Genomic DNA, 17,544 nt, shown 5'->3' with positions numbered 1-17,544 from the left:
TCTGGGAAACAAATAAGCATGGGGGTAACTTGCTGATGTGACTGTTACTACCATTAACCAATTAGCCTTAAACTTTTGATGCAACTCCACATTGCTCTCTGCTTCAATGGCAAGAGATAAGACATAATGGGGAATTGGACTCAGACAGTAACCAACAAGGGCCCTGACTTTAATGGTTTGAGACACTAAGTATGGGGGTAACTTGTATGCCACGGCAGATGCCACCCCTGATGCTACCATTATAGAGGAGACCTGTATGGCACATCTGATGCTACCATAAGTTTGCTGGGCAGACTAGCTGGACCATTTGGTCCTTTTCTGCCGTCATTTGTATGTTTCTATATTTGTATTTTGCTGTTTCTTCAGTATTCCAGAGACTGAGGCTGGTTTCTCAGGCTTTCCATTTCAGTTTTGTCTGCATGTTTGTTTCTAATTTGTAGTCCCTTGCTCTGTATTAGGTAAGGCTCTGTCTGTGTCGCGCTTGAGTGACAGAAGTGCAGTACTTTGGCTAGTGTGCAGTTTCTCAGTAGGGATGTGTAGCAGTTTGGCTTGTTCTGTTTGCCCACTACGTAGTGTATTAGTGTTCTAGGGCTTGGTGTAATGTTTGCCTTTGCTGCCTTTTTTTGGATAAGGTTGCTGTGGTTTGAGTCCTGAGAGTTACTGCTGTTGTGGTATGGCATGGGAAGCTTCTAGGTGTTGTTTTTTTGATTGATTGTTTTTGTAGGGATTTGTCTTACTTCACAAAGTGTTTGGCATTGGAGGGAGTTTGTTTTGCTGTCACTGAGGTGGAACCAGAATTTGAATATATATTTTTTTGCATATCCTAGTTCTGTTCTGCACCAGTTGCAAATCTTAAGTTATTATGATGATTATTATGATTATTGCTGTTTTATTGTAGTTATGATATTCTCTGCATTTTTTGAAAGATGATTCATAAAATACATTTATATTGCTTGATTACATAATTGGATCTAATGTTTGTTAAACTTCTGTTATTTTTTACATGATGTGTATTTCTAAACTGCAATAAATATAAAATAAATGAATATAGATTAATAAGGTATTTTTTAATGCTGGTAAGTGCTTGAAATAATAGAATTAACATATTTTAAAGCATCACTCACGATGAAACTACTTAGAAATCCATGGTCAGATGCACTCTAAGGCATTATTTGTTGACAGGAATACAAATAGTAGGGCCTAGACTTGTATGTCAACTGCCCACCCATGTTAACCTTGGGGCCCCACAAAAATTAAATTCTGGCTACACCACTGGTTCAGTACAGGGCAAACTGAGAATTCAAGTTGCATTTAATGTTCTGGACTTTTTATTACATAACAAAGATGCAATGGAAGACACTTTCTTTTGCTTTTATTTTGCACAAATTGTACTAAAATGTAATAAATGTCTGCAAAGCAAACATTCAGATTTGTTTCTCCTGCTTTCCTGGTACAGCTCATTCAGTAAAAGTTATGTACGCCATGTTTTCTTTCTTCCTGAGTCAGTGGAGAGTTAGAAGCTTATCAAATGAAGGCAGATTATAAACCAGTATCTACACTGCAGGTTATTAACATTAGCAGCTTTCCAGGGTGAAATCTCGGGGAGAGTTGAGGGTTATATAGTCCGAGACAGATACAGGTGACAAGCCCCAGCTGCTTTCTCTCTGAGGCAGAAAATGTTCCATGCCCATCCCAGAAAGGAAAGGACAGGACAAAGCACAGGCCTGCAACTGGAAATGATTCTTTTAGGAAAACAATTCCCAGAGTTTATGTTCCAAGTTCCCATCTCAGAAGAGATGTTTCATTCACGCACACTGACTGATCAGACGGGAAAGCAGCAGGCAGACACCTTTCAGCCCTCGGCAATAACTGCAGCTGTGGGACTGAGGACAAAAGGAGAAACCCAGAAAATGCACCAAGAATCAACATCAGGCCAGAAACTACAGTGCAAAAAGTGGACAAATCCCATAGAGGGAGAAATGTTGGAGGAGTCTCTCTTTCTGCCAGGAAGGAGAAAGGGAGCAGAAACACAGCTGAGGGTTCTATCTTTTTTTTTGCACAAGGAGTTGACTTGCATGATCTTTTACCCCTTCCTGGAGTTTCAGGAAATTGCCTCCTTGGGTAAAAGATGCAGCAGCCAAACCGTGCCAAGCAATGTGACTCGCCAGCTTCCGCATGCGTTTGCCTGGAATGCAAATCGGACCCACTGACTTCTTACTTTAGTGGAAAGCACCAATGATCCAGCCCCAGAACAATATTTAGCAGATCCTGCTCCTTATTCACAAATCCTGTGCTGTCCCTATAGCTCTTTTTTTTTTTTTTTAGTATTCCCTTGGTCACACATTATCAGACTTTTTCACAGTGTCAAATCCAAAATGTATTTCAGAAACATGGAAGACGTTAGCAGAAAAGGACCATCAGGTCCCCCCAGCCTGCCCATTTCTAGCTGCCCACCACTGAGGTGGTGTCTGGCCCCAGCCTGTTTGAATCCTGCCACTGTCTGAGTTAACGCCTTCGCTGAATCTGGTGCAGGAGTCATCCCCTCAATGAAAAAGTGTTCTCTCATATTCTTTCCAGCTTCTCTCCCTTCAGCTTCATGTGATGACTGCTTGTCCTTTTCACTCCACAGAAACTGCTTTCTTCTGGAGCTTTATTGAGGCCTGTTTGATATCCAAAAGTTTGTATTGCATCTTCGTCTTTACCTCCCTCAGTCTGTGTAAGGCTTACAGTGCAGGCCCTGCTCCATTTTGGTGGCCCTCCTCTAACTTCCTGCCACTTTGTCTGTCCTTTTGTAGATGAGGCCTCCAGAAGTGCACACAGTCCTCAAGGTGGGGGTCTCACCAGAGACCTGGAGAGAGGTAACATCACTTCCCTCTCTCTATGCTATCAGCTTCCCACCTGCCTTGTGACATTGATTTTCAACACTGAGGTCCTCAGAGATGATGATCTCCAGGTCTCTTCCCTTCCAGAATTGTCTTGGCTCTTGGATTTCTGCATCCCTGCTGCAGAACTTAGCTTTTTTTTTTTTTACATGAAGGCAGAGTTGCCATATGGTTTGTTCCTGTGACCCCCCCCCCCCCCCGGTTGGCTGAGCTCCACGTTGTAGACAGAATCGTGTTCAAACTTCTCAATCTTGTGTTCAGATTAAGCTTTACAAACCTACTGGAGCACTTCCTGCTGCATGACCCCATCACCCCCAATAATAAGACTCCAGCCCTTTAGCTCTGTACAGATCCCAGGCAGGAGAGAAGTTTACAGGCCCTTGGTTCCTTACCTTTCTGACCCAACCGCTTTTATAGTAAACTGTTATTTACTGAACACAATCTGCTCGATTCCCGTAGCTGAATGTTTTATTATCTGTTTTACTCTGTTGCTCGCTTACTGTGATGCCTTTAATTCTGGTTAAAATGATTACTGCTCCATTCTTATTGAATTATTATCTTTTTAAGTTTATTCCAAATTAATTTGATTAGTTTATTGTTTTATTATGCTATTTATTCATCTTTGCAAACTGCTTTGATATCTGGGGGGAATTGCACTTAAGTCAATAAAACTGAACTAAACCTTTGACCATTTCAGTCACGTTTTTAAAGTCATCTCTCCTCTTATCCACCCTTCTGGCAGGTGTCTACCCCATTGAAAATTCAGGCAGTGAAGAACTAACTGCAGATATAAAATGCCAGCCTAGCTGATATGGAATTTAGTGAAGAAATCTCAGTAAGCGGTGGATGAGATCCTCATCAGCTTAGCACCAAGTTCTCAAACGTCAGTCACAAAGGTGTTGAGTTACTCCAAGGAAAAGGTTTCAGCAACAGCTTGTTTTATAACTTGTAGGTTCAAAAACAGATTAACACAAGAGCCATACTACTTCATTCATTGAAAAATCTGCTTTAAATTAAAATAACTTAAAGAATGACACACTGAATGTACATTAACTAGAAGTGTATACCTACGAATGGCGCTAGTTTCATGCTTCAACCAAAGCAGTCAAACAGTGGGGTGGGGAGAAAACTCAGTTCATTTCTTATATTTTATCTTAATCAAAAGAAAATATCAAGCAAAGTTTTCCTTTGGTCTTAGCACATGTGAACAGTGCAGCAGCACCACCCTTGGAAGTCCTGCAGGCAGCAGACATTACAAACTCTTCTCCCTGAACTGCCGGGCACTCCAGGGTCCTGTGTGGGCTTCGTGGCCCAGGGGCAACCCTTCATACTGACTGCATGGCCAGCAGCACCGAGGACTCCTGCATTTAGATCTACACCTCTGGTCTGGAAGGGGCTGCTGGCATTTGGGGGTCTGGTACCCTCAGGTCCCCGGACTGGGAGGAATGATGAATGCATGGGGGGGGGAATAGCCTCCTGCCCAGCCTGGAGCCAGCGAGGGAGGGGGAGTCTGTTCACTGAACACAACCTTTGAGGGGCGTAGTCAGAAACAGGGAAGCAGATGGGGACCCTCCCCTCTCAAGAAATGAATGTTATACAGCACAGTATGATGGCCGCCTTGCAGGGTCATGCGGGTAGGGCAGCGATGGCACCCAGCTGCCCTGTGACATCAGCAGAGGATGGGGACAGCCCTCTGCCGTGCTCCGGGGGGGCTCCACTTACCAGCAGTGGCAGGGGAAGCATGCGCTGGAGCTGGCAGAACAAGAGCTTCTCAGACTCAGGAACTGCGTGGCTATGTCCGAGGCAGGATTCCTCAGGGCCTGGACGCAAGGCTTTGTGTGGCCAGGCTGGGGATTGTATCCCCTGCAAAGTTACTGCCCCCCCATTGCCCTGCTCAAGCAGTCAACCCCTCCCTGTACTTGGCATGGCAAAGGGGGCGCTGGGCTACACGGTCAGGTCTGCCTTGAATGTGGACCTGGATGACTTGCTGCTGCCCGGACTGGGCCTGGGCTTCCCGTGGAGCACAGCGTTTGAGATGTAGGGGCCTGGCACGCTGCGGCCCCCTGTTTGCAGCAGGTAGTGGCGGGATTTCTCCTGCGCCCTGTTGGACCAGTTCTCTTGCTCGTAAGTGGCCGGGGCCCGGTTCTTCCACCTCTCCTTGAAGAGCAGGTGGGCGAGCTCGGCCAGACTCAGGACAGCCGAGATGATCCCCACCACAAAGTAAAACTGGACAAAGATGGTTTTCTCTGTGGGCCGGGAGACGAAGCAGTCCACCGTGTGGGGGCAGGGCACAGTCTTGCAGACGTATTGGGCTTCCACCCAGAACCCGTAGAGCATCCACTGGCCCACCAGGAAGCCCGCTTCCGCCAGGATGCGCAGGAGCACGTTGACGATGTAGAAGTTGCGGATGTGCTGGAGCCGTGGGCTCGGCTGCAGCGCGGGGCACAGGCGGCTTTCCTTCTTGTCCTCTGCCTCTGCTCTCTCCTGCTCCTGGGCGATTTTCGTGCTCTGGTGCATGGAGTAGATGACAAACAGCACTGCAGGAGCCGAGAGCAGCACGATGTGGAAGACCCAGAAGCGGTAGTGGGAGATGGGGAAGGCCTTGTTGTAGCACACTTGCCGGCAGCCCGGCTGCATTGTGTTGCACACAAACTCCTCCTGCTCGTCCTCAAAGACATCGCTGCCCACGGTCCCCAGGATCAGGATCCGGAAAATCAGCATCACCACCAACCAGAAGCGGCCCACCATGGGCGAATGCTCCTGCACAGAGTCCAGCAAGGAGCTGAGGAAGCTCCATTCCCCCATGGCAGAGTCACCACGACGAGCCCCCCTGTAATGGAAAGGAGGCATCAGTGACACGGGCAGAGCAGGGCAGAGTCACAGCCTGGCCAAGGAGACTTAGAGAAGGGAGAATGTGATGAGTGGAGCATGGGGCAACAAGGGTACAGGCGGGCTGGGCTACCAGAAGGAAGTGCACTGAGCACAGCCCAGGTCTGGCATGGAGAGCCCACAGGATTTATAGATTTAAAAATGTTTATTACTTGCCCTCCAATAAGTTGGGGGTGAGGATCAATACATGCAGAATTTGAATTGGGCATATTTTTCTTACTGCTCCTCTGGAGTGAGCCAGGATTGTTTATTTTATTTATTTAAAAATACTTATATTCTGCAGCCTCCATAAATCAGTTTGGCACAGATTACAATAAAACAATCATAAAAATCGATACAGCATAAAAAAGTACATATACAATAATTAAAAACAAAACCATACATATATAGACTATGGTAAAATACTTCTAGAATAGATCGCGCTGCTTCATCCAAAAGCTTCCCCAAAGAGCAGTGTCTGACTCCGTAGCTGGCAGCTAATAATTGGGCCCACTCGGATCTCCGAGCAGGAGCTGGAGTACATAATGTATATAATGTATATAATGTCACAATATAATGTGTGGGTGCACATGAGAAGCAATCATTCAGGAGCTTAACAATGAAAGTTGCCAACCTAAAGCCACCCCTGCATTGAAGTGGGAGCCAGTGCGGCTCTTAAGGCCTGGGCACTGGTTATGTGTTCCCTCCTGGGACTGGGGCAGGGGCATTTTGTACTGACGGCGGGCCCCAGGATTGCACAAGCCTCCTAAAACCCACTGGAGGTGAGGACTAAGAGCAAGGGGGATGTGTTTTCAGAGCTTAGCTAAGGCTTGTGCAGCAGAAAAGTCCCAGGGTGCTCAGGCCCCAGCCGAGGCAGGGACGGGGGCATTTCCCCCACCCATTGCTTAGATCAGCATCGAGGTCCGTTGTTTAGATTTCTGGCCCGGGGGAGCCGCAGTTTCACTTTCTGTAAAACTTTGCTTTGCGAGCAGACAGAGCGGGCTCCCTCCTCCCAGTCCCCTTTTCCTCGCTTTGACTCCCTTCTGCTTCCCTGCCTTATAAAAACCGATATTGACTCCCTGCTGGGACATTAGCTGACCCTGCCTCACGGTTTCTCTACACAAAAATCACAACGCCCAAGCCTTTTGCACCCCAGAGCATTAAATCCAAAGCGAGGGGGAGAAAACGAAGCGGTGCCCTGTGGCCCTGGCAGCAGCCTCCAGCTGTGCTCGGACTCCGGATCCAGCTGTGCTCCCATTCAGGATCCCGTCCCACCTTACCTGCCCGGCAGAGCCCGCAGTCCGGCGCTTTCCTTGCCTTGTTCTGACTCCGGAGCCCGGCGGAGAAACTCCCCTTCCGCTGCGAGTCCCGGAGGGGCAGCGCGGCTCTGGCGTCAGGACAGGAGCTGGGAGGGGACTGGAGTTTCCCTTCTGTCCGTGACCTTGGAGCAGTCACTTCACCTCTTGGTCTGTGACTGAGCCCTGCGCTTTCAGGAGTAAAACTCCGGGCTTAGCTTTTCTGTGCCTTAGGCTCAGCTGCAGGTCTCCCTCCAGCAAGACAAGTGCAGGGCAGGAGGATATTCTCCTTCTCATGGGGGGGGGGGGGGGGGGACAAGGGCAGGAGCTGGCTCTATACACCTGGGGGAGGGGGGAGAGACGGGCAGGAGCTGGCTCTATGCACCTGGGGGGGGGGGGAGAGACGGGCAGGAGCTGGCTCTATGCACCTGGGGGGGAGGGGGAGAGACGGGCAGGAGCTGGCTCTATGCACCTGGGGGGAGGGGGAGGGGAGAAGGGCAGGAGCTAGGCTCTATGCACCTGGGGGGAGGGGGAGGGGGAGAAGGGCAGGAGCTAGCTCTATGCACCTGGGGGGAGGGGGAGAAGGCAGGAGCTGGCTCTATGCACCTGGGGGGAGGGGGAGAGACGGGCAGGAGCTGGCTCTATATACCTGGGGGGAGGGGGGAGAGACGGGCAGGAGCTGGCTCTATGCACCTGGGGGGAGGGGGAGGAGACGGGCAGGAGCTGGCTCTATACACCTGGGGGGAGGGGGAGAGAGAGAAGGGCAGGAGCTGGCTCTATACACCTGGGGGGAGGGGGAGAGAGAGAAGGGCAGGAGCTGGCTCTATACACCTGGGGGGAGGGGGAGAGAGAGAAGGGCAGGAGCTGGCTCTATGCACCTGGGGGGGGGGGGGGAGAGAGGCAGGAGCTGGCTCTATGCACCTGGGGGGGGGGAGAGAGAGCGGGCAGGAGCGGCTCTATGCACCTGGGGGGGAGGGGGAGAAGGGCAGGAGCTGGCTCTATGCACCTGGGGGGAGGGGGAGAGACGGGCAGGAGCTGGCTCTATACACCTGGGGGGAGGGGGAGAGACGGGCAGGAGCTGGCTCTATACACCTGGGGGGAGGAGGGGGAGAGAAGGGCAGGAGCTGGCTCTATGTACCCGGGGGGGGGGAGGGGGGAGAGAAGGGCAGGAGCTGGCTCTATGCACCTGGGGGGGGGGGGGGGGGGGGAGAAGGGCAGGAGCTGGCTCTATGCACCTGGGGGGGGGGAGGGGGAGAGAAGGGCAGGAGCTGGCTCTATGCACCTGGGGGGAGGGGGAGAGACGGGCAGGAGCTGGCTCTATGCACCTGGGGGGGAGGGGGAGGGGGAGAAGGGCAGGAGTGGCTGGCTATATGCACCGGGGGGAGGGGGAGAGATGGGCAGGAGCTGGCTTATGCACCTGGGGGGGGGGGGGAGAGATGGGCAGGAGCTGGCTCTATGCACCTGGGGGGAGGGGGAGGGGGAGAAGGGCAGGAGCTGGCTCTATGCACCTGGGGGGAGGGGGAGAGATGGGCAGGAGCTGGCTCTATGCACCTGGGGGGGGGGGAGGGGGAGGAGGAGAAGGGCAGGAGCTAGCTCTATGCACCTGGGGGGGGGGGGGGGGGAGGAGAAGGGCAGGAGCTGGCTCTATGCACCTGGGGGGAGGGGGAGGGGGAGAAGGGCAGGAGCTGGCTCTATGCACCTGGGGGGAGGGGGAGGGGGAGGAGAGAAGGGCAGGAGCTGGCTCTATGCACCTGGGGGGAGGGGGAGGGGGGAGAAGGGCAGGAGCTGGCTCTATGCCCGGGGGGAGGGGGAGAGATGGGCAGGAGCTGGCTCTATGCACCGGGGGGGGGGGGGGGAGAAGGGCAGGAGCTGGCTCTATACCCCTGGGGGGGAGGGGGAGAAGGGCAGGAGCTGGTCTATACACCTGGGGGGGGAGGGGGAGAAGGGCAGGAGCTGGCTCTATGCACCTGGGGGGAGGGGGGGGGAGGGGAGAAGGGCAGGAGCTGGCTCTATGCACCCGGGGGGGGGGGGGAGAGAGGGCAGGAGCTGGCTCTATGCACCTGGGGGGAGGGGGAGAGACGGGCAGGAGCTGGCTCTATGCACTGGGGGGGAGGGGGAGGGGGGGAGGAAGGCGAGCTGGCTCTATGCACCTGGGGGGGAGGGGGAGGGGGAGAAGGGCAGGAGCTGGCTCTATACACCTGGGGGAGGGGGAGAGACGGGCAGGAGCTGGCTCTATAAACCTGGGGGGGGGGGGGGAGAGACGGGCAGGAGCTGGCTCTATACACCTGGGGGGAGGGGAGAGACGGGCAGGAGCTGGCCTATACACCTGGGGGGAGGGGGAGAGACGGGCAGGGCTGGCTCTATGCACCGGGGGGGGGGGAAGGGGGAGAGAAGGGCAGGAGCTGGATCTATGCACCGGGGGGAGGGGGAGAAGGGCAGCTGGCTCTATGCACCTGGGGGGAGGGGGAGGAGACGGGCAGGAGCTGGCTCTATATACCTGGGGGGAGGGGGAGAGACGGGCAGGAGCTGGCTCTATGCACCTGGGGGAGGGGGAGGGGGAGAAGGGCAGGAGCTGGCTCTATGCACTGGGGGAGGGGGAGGGGGAGAAGGGCAGGAGCTGGCTCTATGCACTGGGGGAGGGGGAGAGACGGGCAGGAGCTGGCTCTATGCACCTGGGGGGAGGGGGAGAGAGAGAAGGGCAGGAGCTGGCTCTATGCACCTGGGGGGAGGGGGAGAGACGGGCAGGAGCTGGCTCTATGCACCTGGGGGGAGGGGGAGAGACGGGCAGGAGCTGGCTCTATGCACCTGGGGGGGAGGGGGAGAAGGGCAGGAGCTGGCTCTATGCACCTGGGGGGGGGGGGGAGAAGGGCAGGAGCTGGCTCTATGCACCTGGGGGGGGGGGAGAGACGGGCAGGAGCTGGCTCTATACACCTGGGGGGAGGGGGAGAGACGGGCAGGAGCTGGCTCTATACACCTGGGGGAGGAGGGGGAGAGAAGGGCAGGAGCTGGCTCTATGTACCTGGGGGGGGGGGAGGGGGGAGAGAAGGGCAGGAGCTGGCTCTATGCACCGGGGGGGGGGGGGGGAGAGAGGGCAGGAGCTGGCTCTATGCACCTGGGGGGGGGGGGGAGAGAAGGGCAGGAGCTGGCTCTATGCACTGGGGGGGAGGGGGAGAGAGGGCAGGAGCTGGCTCTATGCACCTGGGGGGAGGGGGAGGGGGAGAAGGGCAGGAGCTGGCTCTATGCACCTGGGGGGGGGGGGGAGGGGGGGAGGGGGAGAGAGGGCAGGAGCTGGCTCTATGCACCTGGGGGGAGGGGGAGGGGGAGAAGGGCAGGAGCTGGCTCTATGCACCTGGGGGGAGGGGGAGAGAGGGCAGGAGCTGGCTCTATGCACCGGGGGGGGGGGGGGGAGGGGAGAGAGGGCAGGAGCTGGCTCTATGCACCTGGGGGGAGGGGGAGAGAGGGCAGGAGCTGGCTCTATGCACCTGGGGGGGAGGGGGAGGAGGAGAAGGGCAGGAGCTGGCTCTATGCACCTGGGGGGGGGGGGGGGGGGGAGAAGGGCAGGAGCTGGCTCTATGCACCTGGGGGGGGGGGGGGGGGGAGGGGGAGAAGGGCAGGAGCTGGCTCTATGCACCTGGGGGGGGGGGAGAGATGGGCAGGAGCTGGCTCTATGCACCTGGGGGGAGGGGGAGAGATGGGCAGGAGCTGGCTCTATGCACCTGGGGGGAGGGGGAGGGAGAAGGGCAGGAGCTGGCTCTATGCACCTGGGGGGAGGGGGAGGGGGAGAAGGGCAGGAGCTGGCTCTATGCACCTGGGGGGAGGGGGAGAGAGAGAGGGCAGGAGCTGGCTCTATGCACCTGGGGGGGGGGAGGGGGGAGGGAGAAGGGCAGGAGCTGGCTCTATGCACCTGGGGGGAGGGGGAGGGGGAGAAGGGCAGGAGCTGGCTCTATGCACCTGGGGGGAGGGGGAGGGGGAGAAGGGCAGGAGCTGGCTCTATGCACCTGGGGGGAGGGGGAGAGAGGGCAGGAGCTGGCTCTACACCTGGGGGAAGGGGAGAGACGGGGGCAGGAGCTGGCTCTATACACCTGGGGGGAGGGGGAGAGACGGGCAGGAGCTGGCTCTATGCACCTGGGGGGGGAGGGGGAGAGAGAGGGCAGGAGCTGGCTATATGCACCTGGGGGGGGGGAGGGGGAGAGAAGGGCAGGAGCTGGCTCTATGCACCTGGGGGGAGGGGGAGGGGAGAAGGGCAGGAGCTGGCTCTTACACCTGGGGGTGGAGGGGGAGAAGGGCAGGAGCTAGCTCTATGCACCTGGGGGGAGGGGGAGAAGGGCAGGAGCTGGCTCTATACACCTGGGGGTGGAGGGGGAGAAGGGCAGGAGCTGGCTCTATGCACCTGGGGGGGAGGGGGAGGGGGAGAAGGGCAGGAGCTGGCTCTATGCACCTGGGGGGAGGGGGAGAGACGGGCAGGAGCTGGCTCTATGCACCTGGGGGGAGGGGGAGAGACAGGCAGGAGCTGGCTCTATGCACCTGGGGGGGGGGGGGAGAAGGGCAGGAGCTGGCTCTATGCACCTGGGGGGAGGGGGAGAGACGGGCAGGAGCTGGCTCTATACACCTGGGGGAGGGGGAGAGACGGGCAGGAGCTGGCTCTATACACCTGGGGGGGGGGGGAGAGACGGGCAGGAGCTGGCTCTATACACCTGGGGGGAGGGGGAGAGACGGGCAGGAGCTGGCTCTATGCACCTGGGGGGGGGGGAGGGGGAGAGAAGGGCAGGAGCTGGCTCTATGCACCTGGGGGGAGGGGGAGAAGGGCAGGAGCTGGCTCTATACACCTGGGGGGGGGGGGGGAGAAGGGCAGGAGCTGGCTCTATGCACCTGGGGGGGAGGGGGAGGGGGAGAAGGGCAGGAGCTGGCTCTATACACCTGGGGGGGAGGGGGAGAAGGGCAGGAGCTGGCTCTCCATGCCTGTTGGGGTGGGGGGTGGGGGGGGGGGGGGGAGGAAGAGACAGGGGATCAGGTGCTGGCTCTCTGCACTTGTAGGGGGAGGGGGAGAGATAGGGGCAGGAACTGGCTCTAGACAAGTGTAGGGAGGCTCAGCTGTAGGCAAGGTGGAGACTGAGCCAGACAAGCACCTAAGAAAGTCCAAGGTGGCAGCAGGCCTGAGAAATATTGGGATGGGGGATTTAATTACTCACATTTCCAAAGCCCAGCACCAGGCCACTTACAAATTTAGTTATAGGCCCCTAGTCCAGAGGGCTTACCCATCTAAGAGGCCAATGCAATACAGTGCACTCAGCCGCAGTTGGACTCAGGTTACATAGGCGCTAATCCACCCCCTAATGCAATAGGGGATCAGCGCCTATTTAACGCGCATCCAACGCGGAGTGAATGAGAGAGCGCTCATCACATGCAAATACATGTGAAGGAGGCTATTACTCAGTCACTCCACATTCAAAAAGATAAATGTGAGTCTCAGATGCACATTTAGCTCTCAGGTATTAACGCCTGGCTGGAGCAGGCGTTAATAGCTGAGAGCATGTAAAAGTAGCACAGAAAAGCAGAAAAAACTGCTTTTCTGTACTTCTTCAGTAAAAAAAATAAAAGGAAAAAAAACCCCTCAGCAGACCGCCGAGTTCTGAAGACTGACGCCGGTAAACGCGGCATCGCCGTGGCATCCATTTTCATTACTGGCAGACGGCCGGTTATGAAAACAGATGCAGAGTTTACCAGCATCGGTTTTCGTAACTGGCACCCGCCCCCCCCCCCTTGCTGGCACCATGCAATATGCAAATTAGGGAGTCGCGCTAGCAAGGAGACGCTAAGGTCGCTTGCGCGACCTTAGCGCCTCCTTGCTAACGCGACCCACGGCGGCTGCCGCTTATAAAGACCGACGCAGGTAAACTCAGCGTCTGTTCTCATAACCGGCCGTCTGCCGGTAATGAAAATGGATGCCGATAAACTTGGTGTCTGTTTTCATTTCTGGCAGACGGCCGGTTATGAGAACAGACGCTGAGTTTACCGGCGTCGGTCTGCTGAGGTTTTTTTCTTTCTTTTTTTTTTTTTTTTATTGAAGAAGTACCGAAAAGCAGTTTTTTCCTGCTTTTCTGTACTTCTTTTACATGCGCTCTGTTTGCATGTGGAGTGCATTTCCATGTGGAGTGCGCTCTCTCATTCACTCTGCGTCGGACACGCATTAAATAGGCGCTGATCCCCTACTGCATTAGGGGGTGGATTAGTTGCCCATTTAACCTGCACCCGACTGTGGCTGAGCGCACTGCTTTGTACCTGAGGCAAGGGAGAGTGAATTAACTTGTCCAAGGTCACTTGAAACATCAGTGAGGTTTGAGCCCTGGTTGCCCTGGGACTCCTGCAGCAAAGGGTGAGGCTGGGAGGGACCCTCATCGTCCAGCAGGACGCACAGACGCAGCCCCCCCTCCCTTTCTTCCCTGGGTGCATTCCTCACATGCCCTCAGCCTGCTGCCGCCGCTGCTGATTAATGCACTTATCGGGCTGCAGCAGCTTCCAGGGAGGGGGCAGGTGCAGGCATTGCCCGAAACTGAACTTTTTTTCCCATTGAGCCCTCCCTAAGGTAGAAACTGGTTCTGGGTTGGAAACTGCCTCCCCCCGACCAGAGCTGAGTCAGGCACAGTGGCACCTGCTCTCCAAAGCAATGCAGGGCAAAAAAAGATTGGAACATGCAAACCATCCACTGCCCCGCTTTTCCTCCTCTGCATGGAGCCTCCCCCTCACATCTCCTCCCATCACACTCTGATCAGGAAACCAGTCCACATGACCTCTCACCTCATCCCTTTCCAGGTGACTCATCAGCAAAGCAGGGGGGGGGGGGTAGGGGCTCCACCCTCACCCCCCCCCCCCATACTGCAGCCCCCATTGTGGGCAGGGAAGCAGGCTGCAGCTCCCTACAGAGCCACCCCTACGCTGCTGTTGTGATCATTCATCAAGTGAAGCTGCAGGAAGGGTTTGGAAGCTATGTAAAAAATGCTGTTGTGCCTCTGGCAAGCAAGCACCCAAAATAGACCACAGGGAAGTGACACTGATGCTCTCCAGAGCTTGCACCCCTCCACAGGCAGCAAAAAGGCTGACAGCTCTTTCCGCACTTGACTCCCTTCCAATAATTACTTCAGGAGAGCTGATTAAACTTCCCAACCCTACAACCGACTGCAGCAAAAGCAAGAGAAAGGTCTGAGGCTGCAGCCTCTCTGTATGGCTCTGGTGGATGGAGCAGGAGTTGGGGTTTCTCATCAGACACCCCTTCAATGTACATGTGCAAAGGTTTATTTAGGGCATCCGTCGCTGCCACGCTCACTAAAGCTTGAGTTGCTGCACAAGAAATGCCGCCAGGCTCTGCCTGTACCGCGAGGCCTTCAGCGGACGGCCAGAACTGCTGCTTGCATGTGTGGCCTGCATTCACCAACAGCCCCTGCGCCTCCTCCCGCCCACCCCTTGAGGAGTTCCCCGTACCCCAGCCCATGGCTCTCTTTCCATAGAAAGGAGGTGTCATAGGGCCAGAGTGAATGGGGGAAGACAGAGGTGTAACCTAAGGAAATATTTTACAGGAAGGGGAGGGGAGAGCATCTGAACTGAAGTGACTTCAAGCCTACTACTTTGCCTTGAGGAGCCAGGGCCACGCCGTTCCTGTCTCCTCAAACAGGCCACAGTGGGACTCCTCACCTGCACAGCTCACATAACTACACCCCCTACCCAAGCACTAATTAAACCTAGGCTCACGCAATCAGAATTTATTAACTACTGTCCAGTCTCCAATCTTCCTTTTCTCAGCAAACTAATTGAACAAGTGGACTGATACATAAGGGAGCTCCTTCACTCCCCTCACTGCTTGGTTCAAATCCTTCCTTCAAGCTCTTAGACCATCTCCCTAGGCCAGACCTCATCCAGTCCTCACCCGCCAGCAGGTGCGGGGGTAGCACAAGGCTCCGCCCTCTCCCTCACCTTGGACAATATTTACCCAGACTCCCTGGGGGACCTATTTATTTTAGATATTTTATAGAGCATCGTTCCTTATAAAGATCACAACAGTTTACAAATGTAACACTCATACTATAATTCAACCATTAATGACAGATTATGGAGGTGGAATATAATCAGATCCTACAAGTTCCCCCCTTCCACATCCGTGCTGATGCTATTCAGCTCATCTGCCCCTGATCCAGGCATCCAGAATCTCCCTCCCTGCCTGACAAGGCTTGCAGACTGCTTACATCTGCACATGCTGAAGCTCAAGCCTCAAAAAGTAGCGCTAGAGGGAACTGTGATACAATTCCCAGGACACAACAGGAGGATGCAGAGGGGGCTTTAGATGCCACTTATCCCCTGCTGATAAGCGCTGATCGCACTCAAACTCTGATCGAGGTGATCGAGAGGGACCACAAATAGTCCAATAGTCGCTGAGTGGGGCACGAGAGAGGGTCTAGGCCTTTTGCCTCACAGCAGACTGAGAACCTCCTGCACGTCAAGCGGTAAGACTTCCTGGTGGAAGGCTTTCGGGAAGCCACCAGTACCTGCGACACATTATCCGAGAGGTCGAGGGACTGCAAGACTACTCTTTCCACTTCCAGGCAGCGAGGGCCAGCGACCGGAGGTTTGGGTGGCGCAATCTGCCCTGATCCTGCGTGATCAGGTCGGGGGAGGGCCCCAGCCTTAAGGGCTCCAGTATAGACAGGTCGTGCAGGATCAGGAACCAGACTCGTCGTGGCCAGTATGGGGCAACCAGAATCATGGTGCCTCTGTCCTGCTGGAGCTGTCCGAGAGTCTTCCCCCACCAGCGGGAGCGGAGGATACGTGTACAGTAAGCCCTTGCCCCCAAACCGGGCAAAGGCACCCGATGCTGGTTTCCCGTGCTCCCTGTACAGGGAGAAGAAGTGGGTCACTTTGTAGTTCCGGGAGTGAGGAAAAAAGATCCACGTCCAGAATGCCCCACGGGTGGAAGATCCTGTCCACTACTGTCAGGTTGAGCGACCACTCGTGGGGGTGGAACATCTGACTCAGGCTGTCGGCCACCACATTGTCCGTCCCTGCAAGGTAAAATGTTCTCAAGAGCATATTCTTGTACAGGGCCCAGGCCCAAATCTGTGCAGCCTCCCTGCTTGTTTACGTACCACATTGAGACTGGGTTGTCAGTCTGGATCAGAACCACTATGTGGGCCAGGTGGTCCTGAAATGCCGAAAGGGCGTACCAGATTGCACACAGCTCCAAGAAGTTGATCTGATAACTCGCTTCCTGGTCCGACCACATGCCCTGCGTGTAGAGATGGCCCACGTGAGCTCCCCAACCCAAGGTGGCGACGGCAGTGGTCAACAGCACTTGGGGGGGATGGTGCTTGGCAGGGAAGACCTCTTTCCAAAGTGGGAAGACCCTCCCACCAGGAGAGGGAGGCTCAGACCGGGGAGGTAACTTGGACTGGAGCAGAGAGGGCCTGGGTAGCTTGGAGTGTCCATTCTGCAACGTGCATGGCCAGCCAGGTGAGTAGAGTGACATGCACCGTGCTGCCATGTGGCCCAGTAAGCAGAGCAGTACTCTGGCTGACCGTCCGGAGGCAGACGGAGTGCACCAGGTCGTCTCGGGGAAGGAACCATCTGGCCAGGGTCGTGTCCAGCAGAGCCCCAATAAGAGTTAGCCGTTTGGATGGATTCAGCTGGGATTTGATGAAATAGATCACGAGTCCCAGTGACTGTAGCAGCTCGGCTGTCGCGTGGAGGGAGCGTAGAGCATCCTCCTGCCTTGTGCTCCTGTCGTCCAGGTAGGGGAAGTCATGCACCCCACTGCAGTGCAGGTTTGCCCCTAACACCGCCAGGCATTTTGTAAAGACCAGTGGTGCTGAGAGCAAGGCCAAATGGCAACACCCAGTATTGGAAATGTCTGCAGCCTACTAAGAAGCAGAGATACTTCCTGTGAGGCGGAAATATCCTATATGGGCATAAGCATCTTTCAGAACGAGAGAGAGCAGAGCCAATCTCCTTTTTGAAGGAGAGGAATCAGGGTGCCCAGGGAGACCATTTTGAAACGTTCTTGCTGCAAGAAACTGTTTAAGGCTCTGAGGTCGAGAATGGGCCGAAGGGCACCTGTTTTCTTTGGTTTCAGAAAATATCTTGAGTAGAACCCCCAGCCCTGTTGGGAGCGGGGTACAGGTTCGACTACGCCAGCCTGCAATAAGGCAGAGAGCTCTAGCTTGAGGATTTCCTGATGCTGCGACAGGTCCTGTTCCGGAGCGTTGATAAAACAATGAGGTAGGCGATCTAAGAAAGCCGTGAGGGAAACACACACAATAGATGCCCAAAAATGTCCGTTGAAAAGCTTTATTCAGGAGACTTACAAATCCAAAGTACAATATGCCCGACTCAGGCCGAGTTTCGCCCCACTCGTTGGGGCTGCCTCAGGGGCTACAATAAATGAATTTAAATTATTGACAATACAATAAAATTACATAACACACACAAATCATAAAGAAAAAAAGTATATTAAAACC

At 55.1% G+C, this 17,544-nt stretch overlaps 1 protein-coding gene across 1 annotated transcript; it reads right to left on the bottom strand.

The window, feature by feature from the left end:
- Nucleotides 1-2,263: 2,263 nt before the first annotated feature.
- On the bottom strand, nucleotides 2,264-7,280 carry GJD3 (gap junction protein delta 3). Its single transcript, XM_029574043.1, has 2 exons — nucleotides 7,031-7,280; nucleotides 2,264-5,712 (listed from the first exon to the last, which is right to left on the bottom strand). Exon 2 carries the CDS (start codon nucleotides 5,685-5,687, stop codon nucleotides 4,827-4,829), a length of 861 nt encoding a protein of 286 aa, XP_029429903.1. The 5' UTR covers nucleotides 5,688-5,712; nucleotides 7,031-7,280; the 3' UTR covers nucleotides 2,264-4,826.
- Between the last annotated feature and the right edge of the window lie 10,264 nt (nucleotides 7,281-17,544).

This window comes from Rhinatrema bivittatum, chromosome 12 (genome assembly GCF_901001135.1).
Source record: "Rhinatrema bivittatum chromosome 12, aRhiBiv1.1, whole genome shotgun sequence".
Taxonomy (NCBI): Eukaryota; Metazoa; Chordata; class Amphibia; order Gymnophiona; family Rhinatrematidae; genus Rhinatrema; species Rhinatrema bivittatum.
Note: the sequence above shows the minus strand (reverse complement) of the source record. Positions and strands in the feature narration are given on the sequence as shown.

Bases quoted from the DNA above. Each gene is read 5' to 3' on its own strand.
- GJD3 (XM_029574043.1), bottom strand. From the start codon at position 5,687: ATGGGGGAATGGAGCTTCCTCAGCTCCTTGCTGGACTCTGTGCAGGAG.